Genomic DNA, 17,621 nt, shown 5'->3' with positions numbered 1-17,621 from the left:
CACAAAATAATATAGTTAATAATTGTCATCTATACCAAAAAGTTTATTTACATTTTTTTTATTACAAATGACACACTATCTGTGCATTTACCTTTATTTTGGCGCTTATTTGCCAATATAGTTCCGACATAATCTTTTTTGTAAAGTGACGGTATTTAGGAATCATGACGATTAATTAAAGAAGAAGTAAGTGATATATTTGTGTTAATATAAGTCTTAAATAGTTATATCTTCCGACAGCAATCACTTACATAGAGTGTTTGGTCTGAAACACGGGTCTGTCAGTCCCTCTGCTCTGCTCTGAGCCGAGGAGAAAACTTTTATCGTATCCTACAGTTTTTATCCAATGAGGAGAGAGAACGGCATGCAGGGCTGTGTGTGCAGCCAAGGAACGCCGTGAATGTGGCGACGTAGCGACGAGGACTGTTATGGTGCGTTCAAGGAAACTCGTATTTTTCCGACCGTGAAGTGGTACCAGTTTGATCTGGTACGAGTTCACCGGTCGGAAGTTACGAGTGGCCGTTATAGTGACTTTCACCGGTAAAACAGGTCGGAAAAACACGAGTGGGTTGCCTGAAACGCTACAAAGTCGTAAGTTGTGACTTGAAGCTGTAATTTACGATTTCAAAAGCCTGCCTGGAACGCAGCATTAGCGAAAACGACCGGACCACTTACTTCTGCTTTAATTGTGGTGTTTAATACCGCGGTTAATTGTGAAAACAAGTAATCGTGACATCCCTACTTAAAATACATTAAAAAACCCATAGGCGGAGGCGAAGGGTCATTCATGGACAGTGTTGTGCTAGTTACTGAAAAATAGTAACTAGTTACAGTTACTAGTTACTTCATTAAAAAAGTAACTCAGTTAGTAACTCAGTTACTTAAACCAAAAAGTAATGCGTTACTGAAAAAGTAACTTTTTCGTTACTTTAAAACGTTTTTTTTCCAATGCTCCCATTAAATAAAGGTTGATTGAATTCCCCTCTAACCGTCATTTCAGTTCTGTACTGATGCTGATGAAAAAACGTGTTTTCATCTGTAAAATTTTACCATCATCATCATCATGCTGCATGATGTCAGCAGCAGCTTGACCTAACAGAACTGCAAAACAATATTGAGGATGTCTTACTTTGACTGAGTTGGGACGCTAGAGGGCGGCCGCAAAGCGCTTTGTTTTTCACAGTGTTGCAGTGTCTTTCTTTCAATTCAATAAAACTTTATTGATCGCTAGAATGTTATGGGAAGTGTGTGCCGCTGTAAAACCTCACCCAAAGGAACGGAAAGGAACGGAGTAACGCAGCGTTTGGTAACGGAAACGGAGTTACTGATTTTAAAAAAACAACGTGTTACGTTATTAGTTACTTAAAAAAAAAACGGCGTTACTAATAACGCGTTACTACCCAACACTGTTCATGGATGTTGTTAAAATGCATTATGAGTCCAAAACAAGTCCAAAACGACTTTCATTCTGAAACTCGGGACATCCAGAGGGGGGGGGGGGGGGGGGGTTGGTAAAGTGTGAGAGGTTTGGTTAATTTCTCTCTCTGCTCCACATTGACTCGGATCAGAAGTGGGTCATCAGCAGTTGCGTCGTGTCGTGTTGTGTTATGTCACCATCACTGACCTTCATCTGCTTCCTGACGTGCAGCCCTGCAGCTCCTCTGTGTGTGTGTGTGTGTGCGTGTGTGTGTGTGTGTGTGTGTGTGCGTGTGTGTGTGTGTGTGTGTGTGTGTGCGTGTGTGTGTGTGTGTGTGTGTGCGTGTGTGTGTGTGTAGTACTCATGGTTCTCTTCCCCGCTCCCTGACTCTCCAGGTATTCCATGCAGGAGATCTATGACGTGGTCGCCGGCGTGGAAAACTACAAACACTTTGTCCCCTGGTGCAAGAAGTCTGACGTGGTGTTCAAGAGGTCTGGGTTCAGCAAGGCCAAGCTGGCCGTGGGCTTCCCCCCCGTGATGGAGAACTACACCTCCCTGGTCACCACGGTGCGCCCCCACCTGGTCAAGGTAACACCTACAACTGTCCTGAAGCCTCCACATCCACTGGTCGAGGCTCGTTGATCCAAATGTGACCCGTTCCATCAAAATGAGTCGGAAGTCGCAACGTTCAATTTTTAGATAATCAGCTGATAACGTGGAAAACCCATAGAAAATTAAAAAAAATATTTTACCCTAATTTCAAAGCAATGACATTCAAAAACAATCTCCCAAAGTTTTACAGTCCAGATAATTGAGAAAAGGCACGAAAATGATGATTAAAGTCGACTTGCAACTTAAACCCTCTGAAAATGAGCGTTGCTTCGGTGCAAAACATGAAATATCTCCTGAACCGTTCATGATAGAGACGAGCTGTAAACTGCGTCTGAATCGTGGGATTCTCCGCTCTCCGACGGTCATTGAATGGTGCCTCTATGACGAGAAGGGACGGGGACAGAAGCAGATGCTAAACCGAGTAGCATCGACGCTAACAGAGCGTAGCATCGATGCTAAACCAAACGTAGCCACGATGCTAAACCGAACGTAGCAACGACACAACGCTTGCACATGTTTTACAAAACATCAACAAAACATGACAACTTCTTTTTTTTTTTGAACATTCTGTTTATTGAATTTTTCCATTTTCAAGACAAGTGTTTCAGTGACTTATTGTGAACATATTTTTTCAACCCGAACCCCCCTCCCGTTCCCTCCCCCCGTTTCCCATTACTGGTATACTGTATATCAAAAATGTACTTACAGTTAATACAAATTATAATACAGTAGGATCAAGACATAGAATAGGTACAACAACAAAAAAAATAATAATAAAAATTAAAAAAATATATAGAATAAATAAAAATAAATAAATAAATAAAAATAGTGATAATGACAACAAGTAGTAATAAATAGATTAATAATGAGATAGAACAAGTGGAGAAAAGTACATAGTTTAAATACATTGATTAGTAAAAGGAGAAGTTAAACAAAATATAGATAGTTAGATTTCTCTAGTCGGCAACTACGTCTATCTTTGGCGTGACTCTTCAATCAGCTATGTCGGCTGTGTTCAGGTGCTCCATTAGACCACCCCATACTCCTTCAAATTTATCTGGCCTTTGTTTTAGATTATACATTATTTTTTCGTTGGGGATACAAGAGGTCAGTTCACTAAGCCAGAGTGAGGGTGGGGGCGGGTGCTCATCCTTCCATTTAAGAGCTATGCATTTATTAGCTGTTGTCAAAGCTATTCTTATGAATCTGATTTTGTTGCCCCTTACAGGCAGCATCGATGTGTCCCCTAATAAAATTAACCTTGGTTCAGATGGAATATTTATTTTAGTTGTCCTGGATATGGTTCTAAGTATTGTTTCCCAGTAGTTGAATAATTGTGAACAAGACCAGAACATATGAAGAAGAGAGCCAACTTCGGATTTGCATCTTGGACAGTATTGAGAGATTGTCTGATTTATCTTGTGTAGTCTTTCGGGGGTGAAATAGACTCTATGTATTAGATTATATTGGGTTATTATATGTTTACTATTATGGGAAAAGCGCTGGGCCTTTTCACATAACTCAGTCCAATCAGCATCTTCAAAGTTATGAGACAGGTCAGCCTCCCATTTTTCCCTAACCTTAAGTCCCTCTTTTTCGAACAGACTGTTAATACCAGCATACATGTGAGATATAAACCCCTTGAGCTCCTTTTTGCTGCTCAATATATTATCTAAGGGTTGTTTTTTAACTGGTAGAAGTCTGCCCCCCTGTTCTGTTTGAATGTAATGCTTGAGTTGCAAAAATTTAAAGAAGTGCTTTTTATCAAGGCTGTACCTGGCTGTAAGATTTTCAAATGACTCTAGGACCCCATTTTTGTACAAGTCCCCAAATGTCCTAATTCCCTTTGTGAACCACGCCTGGGTGATGCCATCTCTTAGGACCTTTGGTAGAAACGGATTCGCATGGAAGGGAGTAAGGTCATATAAGGGTTGGCTACTTTGGGTCTTTTTACGTAAATCAGACCACATTTTGTAGGTGTGTTTTATGAATGGGTTTGTTGTCAGCGTACAAAGTTGTTTGAGTGAAGGAACATATGGAATCGATGCAAGACAAAAATAATTAATATCATGCTGTTCCATCTGTACCCAAGAGGGGGGTTGTTGTAAATTTGCTTTCCATACCCAGACCGCCCGGCATTGTGCTGCCCAGTAATACGTTTCAAAGTTAGGTAGTTTCATTCCACCTTCCTGAGATGTTCCCTGAAGGATTTTTAACTTTATTCTGGGAATTTTGCCCTTCCATATAAATCTAGATATAGCTGAGTGTAGCTGTTTAAAGAAGTATTTAGGTATCGCCGTGGGTAGCATCTGAAACAGAAAGAGAAATTTCGGTAGGATAGTCATTTTGATACAGCTGATTCGACCCATCAAAGACAGAGGAAGGTTCATCCACCTGTTAAGCTCCGCTTCAGTTTTTTTTAATAAAGGTAAATAGTTTAGAGAGAAAGCCTTTGAGCATACATTGGGGATCTGAAGGCCCAGATATGTTAATTTCTCAGAGCACCATTGAAAGGGTATGTTATGTCTCGATATTTGAGACCCCGCTGTGTTAAGTGGCATAACAACGCTCTTACTGAGATTTATCTTATATCCAGAGATAACACCGAATCCGGTTAATGTTTCTAATAATGTGGGTATTGACGATTCCGGTTCTGTTAAATAAATTAGGATATCGTCCGCATATAACGAAATTTTGTGGGTGGTGCCCCCCATCTGTTTACCTTTAATTAATGGATGGGATCTTATTGCTGTCGCTAATGGTTCTATTGCCAGCGCGAATAGCAAAGGCGAGAGACCGCAGCCTTGTCTTGTGGAGCGTGAGAGGGTAATTTTAGAAGAAATATCATTATTTGTTTGAATTTGAGCCAATGGGCATCTGTATAACATCTTAACCAATTTAATAAAAGTAGGGCCAAAATTCATTCTATTCATTACATCAAAAAGATAGGGCCATTCTACACGGTCGAAAGCTTTCTCCGCATCTAACGACACAGCAATTGTAGGAGAGTTATCTGTCTCAGAGGCGTGGATGATGTTGAAAAGCCTTCTAACATTATCAAATGGGGAGCGATTCTGGATAAATCCAGTTTGGTCCAAGTGTATTAAATCTGGGATATGTTTTTCTAATCGCAGTGATAGTATTTTAGAGAATATTTTATAATCTGTGGATAGAAGTGAAATCGGTCGGTATGAGCTGCATAGTTTCGGGTCCTTCCCAGGTTTAGGTAGAACCGTAATTAGCGCCAATTCTAAAGATTCTGGCAGTCTTCCATTTTCAATAGCATAATTATACATCAATAGCAAAGGTTTAAGTAGTTTAGGGAGAAAAGTCTTGAAGAATTCAATGGGAAAGCCGTCCAACCCAGGGGATTTCCCTGACTTAATTTTGGAGATGGCTTCTGATATTTCTTTTTCTGTGATAACTCCTTCCATGCTCTCCTTAGCTCCCTCATTAAGCTTTTTGAGGTCATATTTATCTAGAAAGTTTTTTGTTTTTTCAGGAAAATTACCTTGAGTAGAGTAGAGAGCTTCATAAAATGTTTTAAACATATTGTTTATCTCTTTGGGGTTGGTAATTGTATTAGAACCTGATTTCAAAATATGTATTTCTTTTTGGGCTTCCTCCCGACGAATCTGCCAGGCAAGGAGTTTGCCGGCTTTATCCCCTTGCTCATAGAATCTTTGCTTTGTCCTTCTCATTGCATTCTCTATTTTACGAGTAGTTATAGTGTTGTATTCTAATTGTTTTGACCTGAGTTTTTGTTTGGTTTCTGTGTTACGTAATGTTAGATGTAGCTCTTCGAGTTCTTTTATTTCTTTTTCCAGAGAGTCCACCTTTGAACTATATATTTTACGTTTGCCAGAGGTGTATGATATGATTTGACCTCTTATGTAGGCTTTCATTGATTCCCAAACAAAATTAGGTGAGGCAGAATTCTGATTTATTTCGAAAAAAAAGGTCTAGGTGTTTATTAACAAATTCTATAAATTCAGAATCGTTGAGTAAATAAGAGTTGAAACGCCATCTTTTAAGAGAACCAGATGCCTCGGTAGAAGGGATCGTAACCAGAAGCCCAGAGTGGTCGGAGATAGTTCTTGCTAAATATTCACAAGGGGGGATTGTATGAGCTTTAGCTAGAGGGACCAGGAAGAGATCAATTCTTGAGTAGCTGTCATGGACTGGAGAATAAAAGGAGTACTCTTTTGTCCGTTGATTCTGCATACGCCATATACAGATGTTACTGGTTCAAATTTGCGGACTTCACGCGTGGTCCACGCGAGACGGCACAAGACTCATGCATTTTTTTTCTTTGGCGAGACAAGAGGTTTTAATGAAAAGCCTCAATGTGCCAAAACAACCGCCAGGTGGCATCTGTGAGAACGGAGGACGACAGGCGGATGACTCAGTGATCTGTGCAGTAATCCACAGCTTAAACTCTAGGCTATTAAACTAGAACTAACTACTGTATACACTGCCTAAATCACAGAAACTATTGTAATATGATAAAGCCTGTCTTGCTTTATGACTTGATGATTATGTATCACATATCGCCGCGATTAGGAGTGGCGCTGTTCATGATACAGAATACAAGAGGATGAAAGGAGAACTAGCTGCAGACAGTAAATAATATAGTAGCCTAGTTTTTCAATGACAAAATGTAACGACGGCAGCTACAGTAGACTATAGCCCACGTCTCACTCTCTTTTTTCGGCCATCTGTCTCGTCATCTCCAAAATGTGTTTTTAAAATGAGCCAACTACAGTACTGTGCAGTAGTGCCGCAGATTTCTCACTCCGCACCTTGTTTGAGAGTGCAGCTGGATGATTTCTTGTGAATGAACGGGTCTGTGTCACTTTGGGGCTGGGCGATAAAACATAGGATAAATAACTTTCCCTCGATAGAAGACGCGGCCGATACAAAGTGACACCGTCAGCCATGCAGCCGGCCTGGACTTTTTATTTTTAATTATGAAGGATCATCTGCGCAAGGCAAAGATGATAGCATCAACAAAACACGGCGTAACACACGCGGCTGTATGGGACAGGCTTTTATTTAATTCAGAACAAACCGCTTAGCAAAAATGGAAAATATAGTCTATAATAATTAATTGATCTGTTGTTTGGCCACTGTTTGAAAATAACCCGAATTATGAGCAAATAATCTGATCCAGAACAGCAGTCATAATCAGACTTCTTCTAAATAAACCTAAACATTAAATAACTGGGTCAGGTCGGACCATGGGGTTATTTTTTCTCTTCTTCTTCACAGGAGAAGAGGAGGTGCGCTGCGCTCACGGACGCGTTGATGTTTTGTGATTTATCTGCTGCCTTGACTCTGCCCTTTATACATGTGCGTTCAGATTAACAATAAGACAAGCCATGGTTGAGTTTATTGAGTTTTAGCTGCTCAATCTCATTGTTTCAAAGAAAAGGGATTGATTTTTATAACGAAATGAAACGAAAACAATATTATATTGATACATTGTTGTAAAAAAAATCCAAAAGAAACGAAAATGAACTAAAGAAAATAACTTTCACACACACACATTAAAACAGTGCGATTGGTTGAAAGCTGATAATTAGCCATGTGCTTATAAGCTGATTGGCCGAAACCAAGAACAAAGCCGCGTGAATGGCCAATCGCCATGTGTTAACATTTCCATATTCCGCACATTCTGTGACAAACTGTAAACTGTTTTCTTGTCTGTAACAACATCTATTGCACGTCTGTCCGTCCTGGGTGAGGGATCCCTCCTCTGTTGCTCACCCTGAGGTTTCTCCTGTTTTTCCCTGTTAAAAGGGTTTCCATGGAGTTTTTCCTCAGTCGATGTGAGGGTCTAAGGACAGAGGATGTTGCTACGATGCCATGTGAAGCCCTTTGAGACAAACTGTTTGTAAAAACGGGCTATACAAATAAAATTGCCTTGCCTTGCCTTGCCTTAACGGCCGACATGTAAATCAGCTGTTTCGATGGGCGTTATATGAATAGAGATGTTAATGTGGTACTTTGCACATAGCCTCCTCTTCTCCTGTGAAGAAGAAGAGAAAAAATAACCCCATGGTCCGACCTGACCCAGTTATTTAATGTTTAGGTTTATTTAGAAGAAGTCTGATTATGACTGCTGTTCTGGATCAGATTATTTGCTCATAATTCGGGTTATTTTCAAACAGTGGCCAAACAACAGATCAATTAATTATTATAGACTATATTTTCCATTTTTGCTAAGCGGTTTGTTCTGAATTAAATAAAAGCCTGTCCCATACAGCCGCGTGTGTTACGCCGTGTTTTGTTGATGCTATCATCTTTGCCTTGCGTAGATGATCCTTCATAATTAAAAATAAAAAGTCCAGGCCGGCTGCATGGCTGACGGTGTCACTTTGTATCGGCCGCGTCTTCTATCGAGGGAAAGTTATTTATCCTATGTTTTATCGCCCAGCCCCAAAGTGACACAGACCCGTTCATTCACAAGAAATCATCCAGCTGCACTCTCAAACAAGGTGCGGAGTGAGAAATCTGCGGCACTACTGCACAGTAGCCTACTGTAGTTGGCTCATTTTAAAAACACATTTTGGAGATGACGAGACAGATGACCGAAAAAAGAGAGTGAGACGTGGGCTATAGTCTACTGTAGCTGCCGTCGTTACATTTTGTCATTGAAAAACGAGGCTACTATATTATTTACTGTCTGCAGCTAGTTCTCCTTTCATCCTCTTGTATTCTGTATCATGAACAACGCCACTCCTAATCGCGGCTATCAGGCTGTCAGCATTGTCCCCAAAACGTCTGAGCAGTATTTAGTACGGTGCTGCCACCTAGAGGAAAACAGTTGTGGTGAAAAGTCACGCGATCACGCGATCCTGCAGTGCAGGACAAACCCCGCAAATTTGAACCAGTAACATCTGTATCACAGAGGCCGGAGTTTCGGAGCTCTATTTTTAATTTTTTTGCTGCTTGTGTTAGGGTAGTTTGCTTTGCTGAAGACCTGTCTAGGATAGGATCAAGCACTAAATTGAAATCCCCACCAATGAAAGTTTCGTCAGGAGGATTTGGTAGATTAAAAAAAATATCATGGAAAAACTGAGGATCATCATAATTGGGCGCATATATGTTGACTAAGGTGATAGATTGAGAGAGAATGGAGCCTTGAATAGTCACCCATCGCCCTCCTCTGTCTTTGCAGGTGGACTCTAGTCTGAACGGAATTTTTTTGCTAATTAATATAGCCACTCCTCTAGCTCGTGAGGTAAAGGAAGAGAAGAATACCTGGTTGAAGCCACCTTGTTTTAACTTTGAGTGCTCGGTATCATTCAAATGAGTTTCTTGCAGTAAGGCTATGTCTATCTGATTTTGCTTTAAGTAATTAATGATACGTTTTCTTTTTATGCAATGATTGATACCTTTAACATTGAGGGTTAAGCATCTGTATTGCATGGGTGTACTTGTCATTATTTAAGTAATATTAATATGGGAACTAAGTTGACTGGCAATATATAGCAGAGTCCACATACCCGACTGTTGCAAATAAAATGTGGAAGGAAGGGGCAAAAAGGAAAAAAAAAGAAAGAAAAGAGAGAGAAAAAAAAGAAGAAAAAAAAAGAAAAAGAAAGAAAGAAAAAAAAAACACACATCTGAATAAACCAGTAATAACAAATCCCTATTATAATGACCTCATTTCCTATCGAGGTCTTCTTACCTACACTGAACTTATGCGGTGATGAAAGCGTTGTGAACATAGTTAGGTTGTCATCAGCCCTCCAGCATTGATACATATAAGTCTCTGAGTAGACCCTATATTAGAGGCAGTGGCTGGATTGCATGAAACGTATGCTTTTTGATTGTTTACATTCAATCTGAACCGTAACAAACTATTCTGCCCAATATACTCAGAATAATGTATGTTTATAATTGAGTCCAAAATTAGCACAATATAGAGGATATGACAAAGAGGGTAACAAAATATCTCAGCTGCTTACAGACTGTAAATGATTTTATACACAGTTTGGAAATCAATTAACTCTGAAACCAGTGCTCAGACCAACAACGCGTTTTTTCAAATATGTTACTTTAACTTAACTTGACAGATAGTCCCTTTTAAAATTAAATAGCAGTCTTGAGTATTATTGGGCTCTGTGCGTCTTCTCCATAAATACCGTTTATGTCCCGTTTAACGTGATGAGATTACCTCCGGGTATTCTCTCTGCAGGAACGAAGAGGCTGCCTCCGCTGAGTCAAACGACTTGGTCCCACCTGATCGCGTGTCCACTCTGAGTATGGCCGGGTACAGAATCCCGTACTTCACTCCTGCTTGTCGGAGCTGTTTTTTCAGGGGGATGAAAGCCATTCTCTTTTGATGTAGCCTGGGCGAGAGGTCAGGAAATATCATGATCTTGGAGTTGCCATAGTATAGCTCTCCTTTTTTGCGGGCGGCGTCTAGTATCTGGGTCACATCCCTGTAGCGGAGGAGTTTGAGAACGAAGGCTCTGGGCGCTCCTTGCTCGTTCGGGCGTCTCAGCTGCGCGCGGTGGGCTCTCTCTATCTCTATCGGGCCAGAAAGTCCCAGGATCTCCGGTAGCCATTTTTCCAAAAAGTCCACAGCGTTAGTCCCTTCCACTCCCAGCGGGAACCCCACAACTCTCAGATTTTTGCGGCGTTGCCTGTTTTCATAGTCGTCGAGTTTGTCTTTGAGCTCCATCACTTCTTTTTGCTGCTGCCGCTCCAGCTCCGTCAGCCCCTGACGCAGGTCCACAACGGCGGCCTCGTATTCGGAGCTCTTGGCTTCCAGTGCGGTGACTCTCGTGTTTGTTGTGTGAATGGCTTCACTCATCTTTTCCAATGCGGCGTCCACCTGGTGTAGTCGGGTCGTGACGGAGGTTTGAATTGTTTCCGCGAACTTATGCATTTCGGCGGAGAACCACGCGGGCGGAACCGAAGTGTGTAATGTATTGCTGGCAGCCATTGCTGGCGTTAGCTTGCTGCTATCTGGGGCCGACGCTTTAGAGTCTCTTAGGTTGTAGGTCGGTTTCTTTTCTTGGTATCCTGGTCCAAAGGCTTTCGGTGTCGACATTGTGCTTCCCTAGTGAATGTCTGTTTCCCAAAAGCTATGAAAAGGGCCTTACTCGTAGTTAAATCTCAGAATATACCGGAGGGCTGAATTGACCCGACCGTTCGCTAAGCCGCCATGACCGGAAGTCCAAACATGACAACTTCTGAACCGTGTATGATAGAGACGAGCTGTAAAAAGCATCTGAATTGTGAGATTCTCTGCTTTCCGAGGGTCATTGAATGGTGTCTCTATGGCAACAAGGGACCGTATAGGGTGCTTGTAATCACGTGGTATAGGAACAGATGCCAGAGTCACCGGCAAAAACTTTAACTGCTATTTTCTCAGGTTTTAGAACGGAATAAGAGAGTAGGAGATCGTAATTCAAATGGCCACATCTAGAAAACCATCAAATGTATGACTTTGACTAGAGTATCATTTTAAAGCTTATTTTCTAATCTTTCCATTGATACCAAAATCTCAACTTTGAAATTTGGGTCACTGTGACTCATTTTGATGGATCGGGTCACAAATGATCAAAGTCACAATCACCCAACTGTTGACTGGACCAACTCAGTGAGAGTCCATGAGGAATCTTTAAAGGATAATTAGCGTTTTTTTCCAATCTGGACCTTATTTCTAGCATAAAATCCGATCATTTCCTCCCCCAGATAACTTTGGTGTCATTACGAGTCGTTGTGATGAAATGAGCTCCAGTCGAGAGGCGCGTATATCCGTATAATGGAGTCTACAGGGCAGCAGAATGCAGCCTCTAAATAACACATTATCTGCAGAGAAACTCCTTCATTTCACCAATATTTAGTTGTGATAGGCTAGTGCTATTCCCCTCTGAGTCCGGGGTTAGCTGTTATCAACATCCGGGGTCTGTAGGTTGACCTACTGATCTTCTCTGCTACAACTTGTATTGATTACTAGATTAGCTCTAAAATAAATCTAGAACTATATGATTTCAGCTAACTGTAGTCTTCATCCTTCCTGTTGGTTTTCCTTCATGTTTTCATACCTGAACAGTTTGATATTAAAAAACTGAACATGTTGTAGAAAAAGCAGTGTAACAGACAGTTGAGTCAGTGTTTCCTAACTGTGTCGTCAGGCTTCCTGCTCGGAGGGGAAACTCTTCAACCACCTGGAGACGGTCTGGCGCTTCAGCCCCGGTCTCCCTGGTTACCCTCGCACCTGCACTGTGGACTTCTCTGTGAGTGGAGGAAACACTTTGTCTCTGTCACATGAGTTCAGAAAAAGCTCCCGCACACTGTCTCACTCTCAATTAATTTATTAAAGCAACGTTTCGGTCACAACTGTGACCTTCATCAGGCATATGAAAAACATTTCAAACATGATTCATATATACAGATATTCCCGGTGGGACTGACCAATCAGGGGACTGGGGGGCTCAACTAGTGATGAGCTTCACCTGTTGGGGGGCGACAACATTCAATTAACACATAGACACATCATAAAGTATAACATGATGAGTAAGAACATTTTAAAAATATATATATTATTTTAAAGACATTCTTAAAGAGAACCATATCAAAACACAATATAATACACAACATCATACAATGTATATAAATAGGGGCAGCTGTGCCAATTGTTAAGAAGTTCTATTTGTTAGTTTTTTATAGAAAACAACAGATATAGGGGCTATAATATCACAATAAATAGCCAACATTCTACATATACAAAGAGGAGGGATATCCAGAGCTGAAGCTAAGGAGCGTGTGTTTTTTTATTTATTTATTTATTTATTTATTTTTTTTGGTCACATGACCAATGACCACAGCTGCTCAACATCAACCGGTCACGTCCTGATGTAAAAAAAAAACTCAAGTACAGATCCTCAAAAAAAACATCTACATCTACTCCTTTAATTGTAATAATAATAATAATAATAATAATACATTTTATTTATACAGTGCTTCTACTACGACGGAGTATTAGGGCCACATTGACAAATAAAAAAAATCACAAACTTCGAGAATAAAGTTGTAAATTTATGACTTTATTCTCGCAATGTTACGACTTTATTCTCGTAAATTTACGACTTTATTCTCGTAAATTTACAACTTTATTCTCGTAATGTTATGACTTTTTTCTCGTATTAAATGAACAACTTTATTCTTGTGAATTTATGACTTTATTCTCGTAAATGTACGACTTTATTCTCGTAAATGTACGACTTTTTCTCGCAATGTTATGACTTTTTTCTCGTATTAAATGTATGACTTTATTCTCGTGAATTTACTACTTTATTCTCGTAATGTTATGACTTTTTTCTCGTATTAAATGTACGACTTTATTCTCGTAAATTTACGACTTTATTCTCATAATGTTATGACTTTTTTCTCGTATTAAATGTACGACTCTATTCTCGTAAATTCACGACTTTATTCTCGTAATGTTATGACTTTTTTCTCGTATTAAATGTACGACTTTGTCCTCGTAAATTCACGACTTTATTCTCGTAATGTTATGACTTTTTTCTTGTATGAAATGTACGACTTTATTCTCGTAAATGTACGACTTTATTCTCGTAAATTTACAACTTTATTCTCATAATGTTATGACTTTTTTCTCGTATTAAATGTACGACTTTATTCTCGTAAATTTACGACTTTATTCTCGTAATGTTACGACTTTATTCTGGTAATGTTATGACTTTTTTCTCGTATTAAATGTACGACGTTATTCTCGTGAATTTATGACTTTATTCTCGTAAATTTACGACTTTATTCTCGCAATGTTATGACTTTTTTCTCTTATTAAATGTACGACTTTATTCTCGTAAATTTACGACTTTATTCTCGCAATGTTATGACTTTTTTCTCGTATTAAATGTACGACTCTATTCTCGTAAATTCACGACTTTATTCTCGTAATGTTATGACTTTTTTCTCGTATTAAATGTACGACTTTATTCTCGTAAATTCACGACTTTATTCTCGTAATGTTATGACTTTTTTCTTGTATGAAATGTACGACTTTATTCTCGTAAATTTACGACTTTATTCTCGTAAATTTACAACTTTATTCTCATAATGTTATGACTTTTTTCTCGTATTAAATGCACGACTTTATTCTCGTAAATTTACGACTTTATTCTCGTAATGTTACGACTTTATTCTGGTAATGTTATGACTTTTTTCTCGTATTAAATGTACGACTTTATTCTCGTAAATTTACGACTTTATTCTCGTAATGTTACGACTTTATTCTGGTAATGTTATGACTTTTTTCTCGTATTAAATGTACGACTTTTTCTCGTAAATGTACGACTTTATTCTCGTAAATTTACAACTTTATTCTCATAATGTTATGACTTTTTTCTCGTATTAAATGTACGACTTTATTCTCGTGAATTTATGACTTTATTCTCGTAAATTTACGACTTTATTCTCGCAATGTTATGACTTTTTTCTCGTATTAAATGTACGACTTTATTCTCGTAAATTTACGACTTTATTCTCGTAATGTTATGACTTTTTTCTCGTATTAAATGTACGACTCTATTCTCGTAAATTCACGACTTTATTCTCGTAATGTTATGACTTTTTTCTCGTATTAAATGTACGACTTTATTCTCGTAAATTCACGACTTTATTCTCGTAATGTTATGACTTTTTTCTTGTATGAAATGTACGACTTTATTCTCGTAAATGTACGACTTTATTCTCGTAAATTTACAACTTTATTCTCATAATGTTATGACTTTTTTCTCGTATTAAATGTACGACTTTATTCTCGTAAATTTACGACTTTATTCTCGTAATGTTACGACTTTATTCTCATAATGTTATGACTTTTTTCTCGTATTAAATGTACGACTTTATTCTCGTAAATTTACGACTTTATTCTCGTAAATTTACAACTTTATACTCATAATGTTATGACTTTATTCTCGTAAATGTACGACTTTATTCTCGTAAATTTACAACTTTATTCTCATAATGTTATGACTTTTTTCTCGTATTAAATGTACGACTGTATTCTCGTGAATTTATGACTTTATTCTCGAAAATTTACGACTTTATTCTCGCAATGTTATGACTTTTTTCTCGTATTAAATGTACGACTTTATTCTCGTAAATTTATGACTTTATTCTTGCAATTTTATCACTTTTTTTCCGTATTAAATTTACGACTTTATTCTTGTAAATTTACGACTTTATTCTCGCAATGTTATGACTTTTTTCTCGTATTAAATGTACGACTTTATTCTCGTGAATTTACTACTTTATTCTCGTAATGTTATGACTTTTTTCTCGTATTAAATGTACGACTTTATTCTCGTAAATTTACGACTTTATTCTCGTAATGTTATGACTTTTTTCTCGTATTAAATGTACGACTTTATTCTCGTAAATTTACGACTTTATTCTCGTAATGTTATGACTTTTTTCTCGTATTAAATGTACGACTCTATTCTCGTAAATTCACGACTTTATTCTCGTAATGTTATGACTTTTTTCTCGTATTAAATGTATGACTTTATTCTCGTAAATTCACGACTTTATTCTCGTAATGTTATGACTTTTTTCTTGTATGAAATGTACGACTTTATTCTCGTAAATGTATGACTTTATTCTCGTAAATTTACAACTTTATTCTCATAATGTTATGACTTTTTTCTCGTATTAAATGTACGACTTTATTCTCGTAATGTTACGACTTTATTCTGGTAATGTTATGACTTTTTTCTCGTATTAAATGTACGACTTTATTCTCGTAAATGTACGACTTTATTCTCGTAAATTTACAACTTTATTCTCATAATGTTATGACTTTTTTCTCGTATTAAATGTACGACTTTATTCTCGTGAATTTATGACTTTATTCTCGTAAATTTACGACTTTATTCTCGCAATGTTATGACTTTTTTCTCGTATTAAATGTACGACTTTATTCTCGTAAATTTATGACTTTATTCTTGCAATTTTATCACTTTTTTTCTGTATTAAATTTACGACTTTATTCTTGTAAATTTACGACTTTATTCTCGTAATGTTATGACTTTTTTCTCGTATTAAATGTACGACTTTATTCTCGTAAATTTATGACTTTATTCTTGCAATTTTATGACTTTTTTCTTGTATGAAATGTACGACTTTATTCTCGTAATGTTATGACTTTATTCTCGAAGTCTGTGTTTTTTTTTTCTCTCAATGTGACCCTAATACTCCGTCGTACCTTTACAGCTGTCAAAGACGCTTTACATAAAACCAAGTACAGAGGAAATAAAATACAAAAAAATAAATACATAAGTGCTTAGTGCAGAGAGAAAGAAAGAAAAATAAATGAAAAGTACATAGAAGGACAAACCATGTGAGATGTGTTTCTGCTCAGTGGGTCAGAACTGATCGATTATTGGATCAATAATTGTCTGAAACCAAGAAGCCAAGTGTGTGCTCTCTCCTTTCTCCATGTGCTGCTTCTTCCACGTGTCTGAGTTTGGCTCTTTGTCTGTTCACCCAGATCTCCTTTGAGTTCCGCTCGCTGCTCCACTCTCAGCTGGCTCACGTCTTCTTCGACGAGGTGGTGAAGCAGATGGTGTCGGCGTTCGAGCGCCGAGCCTCCAAGGTCTACGGCGCCGAGACCGCCATCCCCCGAGAGCTGATGTTCCACGAGGTCCACCACACGTAGCCCCGCCCCCTGCTGCAACGCACACACACACACACACACACACACACACACACACACACACACACACACACATACGCCCGATGCCAACACCAGAGGAAGGAGATGGAGAGTAGAGACTGGCAGGGTTCCTACACAAGTATGGAAAGTATGGAAAAGTATGGAATTTGATTTTATATATTTCCAGGTCTGGAAAAGTATGGAAAATTGAAATTATTGTATGGAAATATATTTATCTTAATTCTTATCTGGGTTTGGTCTTATCTGAAGTTATCTGGATTAATTATTTTCTATGTGCTATTGTACCTATCCACCTTTTTCCGAACGTCAAAAACGTAAGCCTGTTTTGCCGGTTTTGCTCTTCCGGTGGAATTTTATGTTTACGTTTCCATGGTTTCGGTAGGCCTAGTCTTGGTAAATGCATGTTTTTTGTTTGTTTTTTTTTCAATGAAAATCTGTAAAACGCATGGATCATCACACCAGCTTTTAACAGTGGATATCACACAAATTGACATCCGTGTTAAAAGCCAGCGTTAATAGATCCATGCGTTTACCGCAACTATGACAACGACTGAAAACCATGGAAACGTAAACGTACAATTCCACCAAACCGGCAAAACCGGCTTCCGGTTCTGACCATAGATGACGTTCGGAAACTTGTGGATAGCTACAATCTCCTGGAAATTATTTGGTTACATAATGACATACACATTCAGAATAATGAAAACAAATGATTAATTGCATGATTTTTTATATAATGCACAACTATTTATTCAAATATCACAAATTATTTTAATTTTTTTACCCAGAAGTCTGGAAAAAGTATGGAATTTGGAAATTTCAAATGTGTAGGAACCCTGGACTGGGGATGTCACGATTATCGTCAGA

At 38.4% G+C, this 17,621-nt stretch overlaps 1 protein-coding gene across 1 annotated transcript; it reads left to right on the top strand.

The window, feature by feature from the left end:
• The first annotated feature begins 1,631 nt into the window (after positions 1-1,631).
• On the top strand, positions 1,632-16,850 carry LOC311004381 (coenzyme Q-binding protein COQ10 homolog B, mitochondrial). The gene is made up of 4 exons (XM_083996433.1): positions 1,632-1,695; positions 1,776-2,005; positions 12,187-12,288; positions 16,569-16,850. The coding sequence occupies exons 2-4, from the start codon at positions 1,820-1,822 to the stop codon at positions 16,734-16,736; spliced, it is 456 nt and encodes a 151-aa protein (XP_083852559.1). The 5' UTR covers positions 1,632-1,695; positions 1,776-1,819; the 3' UTR covers positions 16,737-16,850.
• The last annotated feature ends 771 nt before the right edge of the window (positions 16,851-17,621 follow it).

Source organism: Trachurus trachurus (genome assembly GCF_905171665.1).
Source record: "Trachurus trachurus genome assembly, chromosome: 21".
NCBI lineage: Eukaryota > Metazoa > Chordata > Actinopteri > Carangiformes > Carangidae > Trachurus > Trachurus trachurus.
The sequence above is the reverse complement of the archived record's forward strand: the minus strand, read 5'-3'. Positions and strand labels throughout refer to the sequence as shown.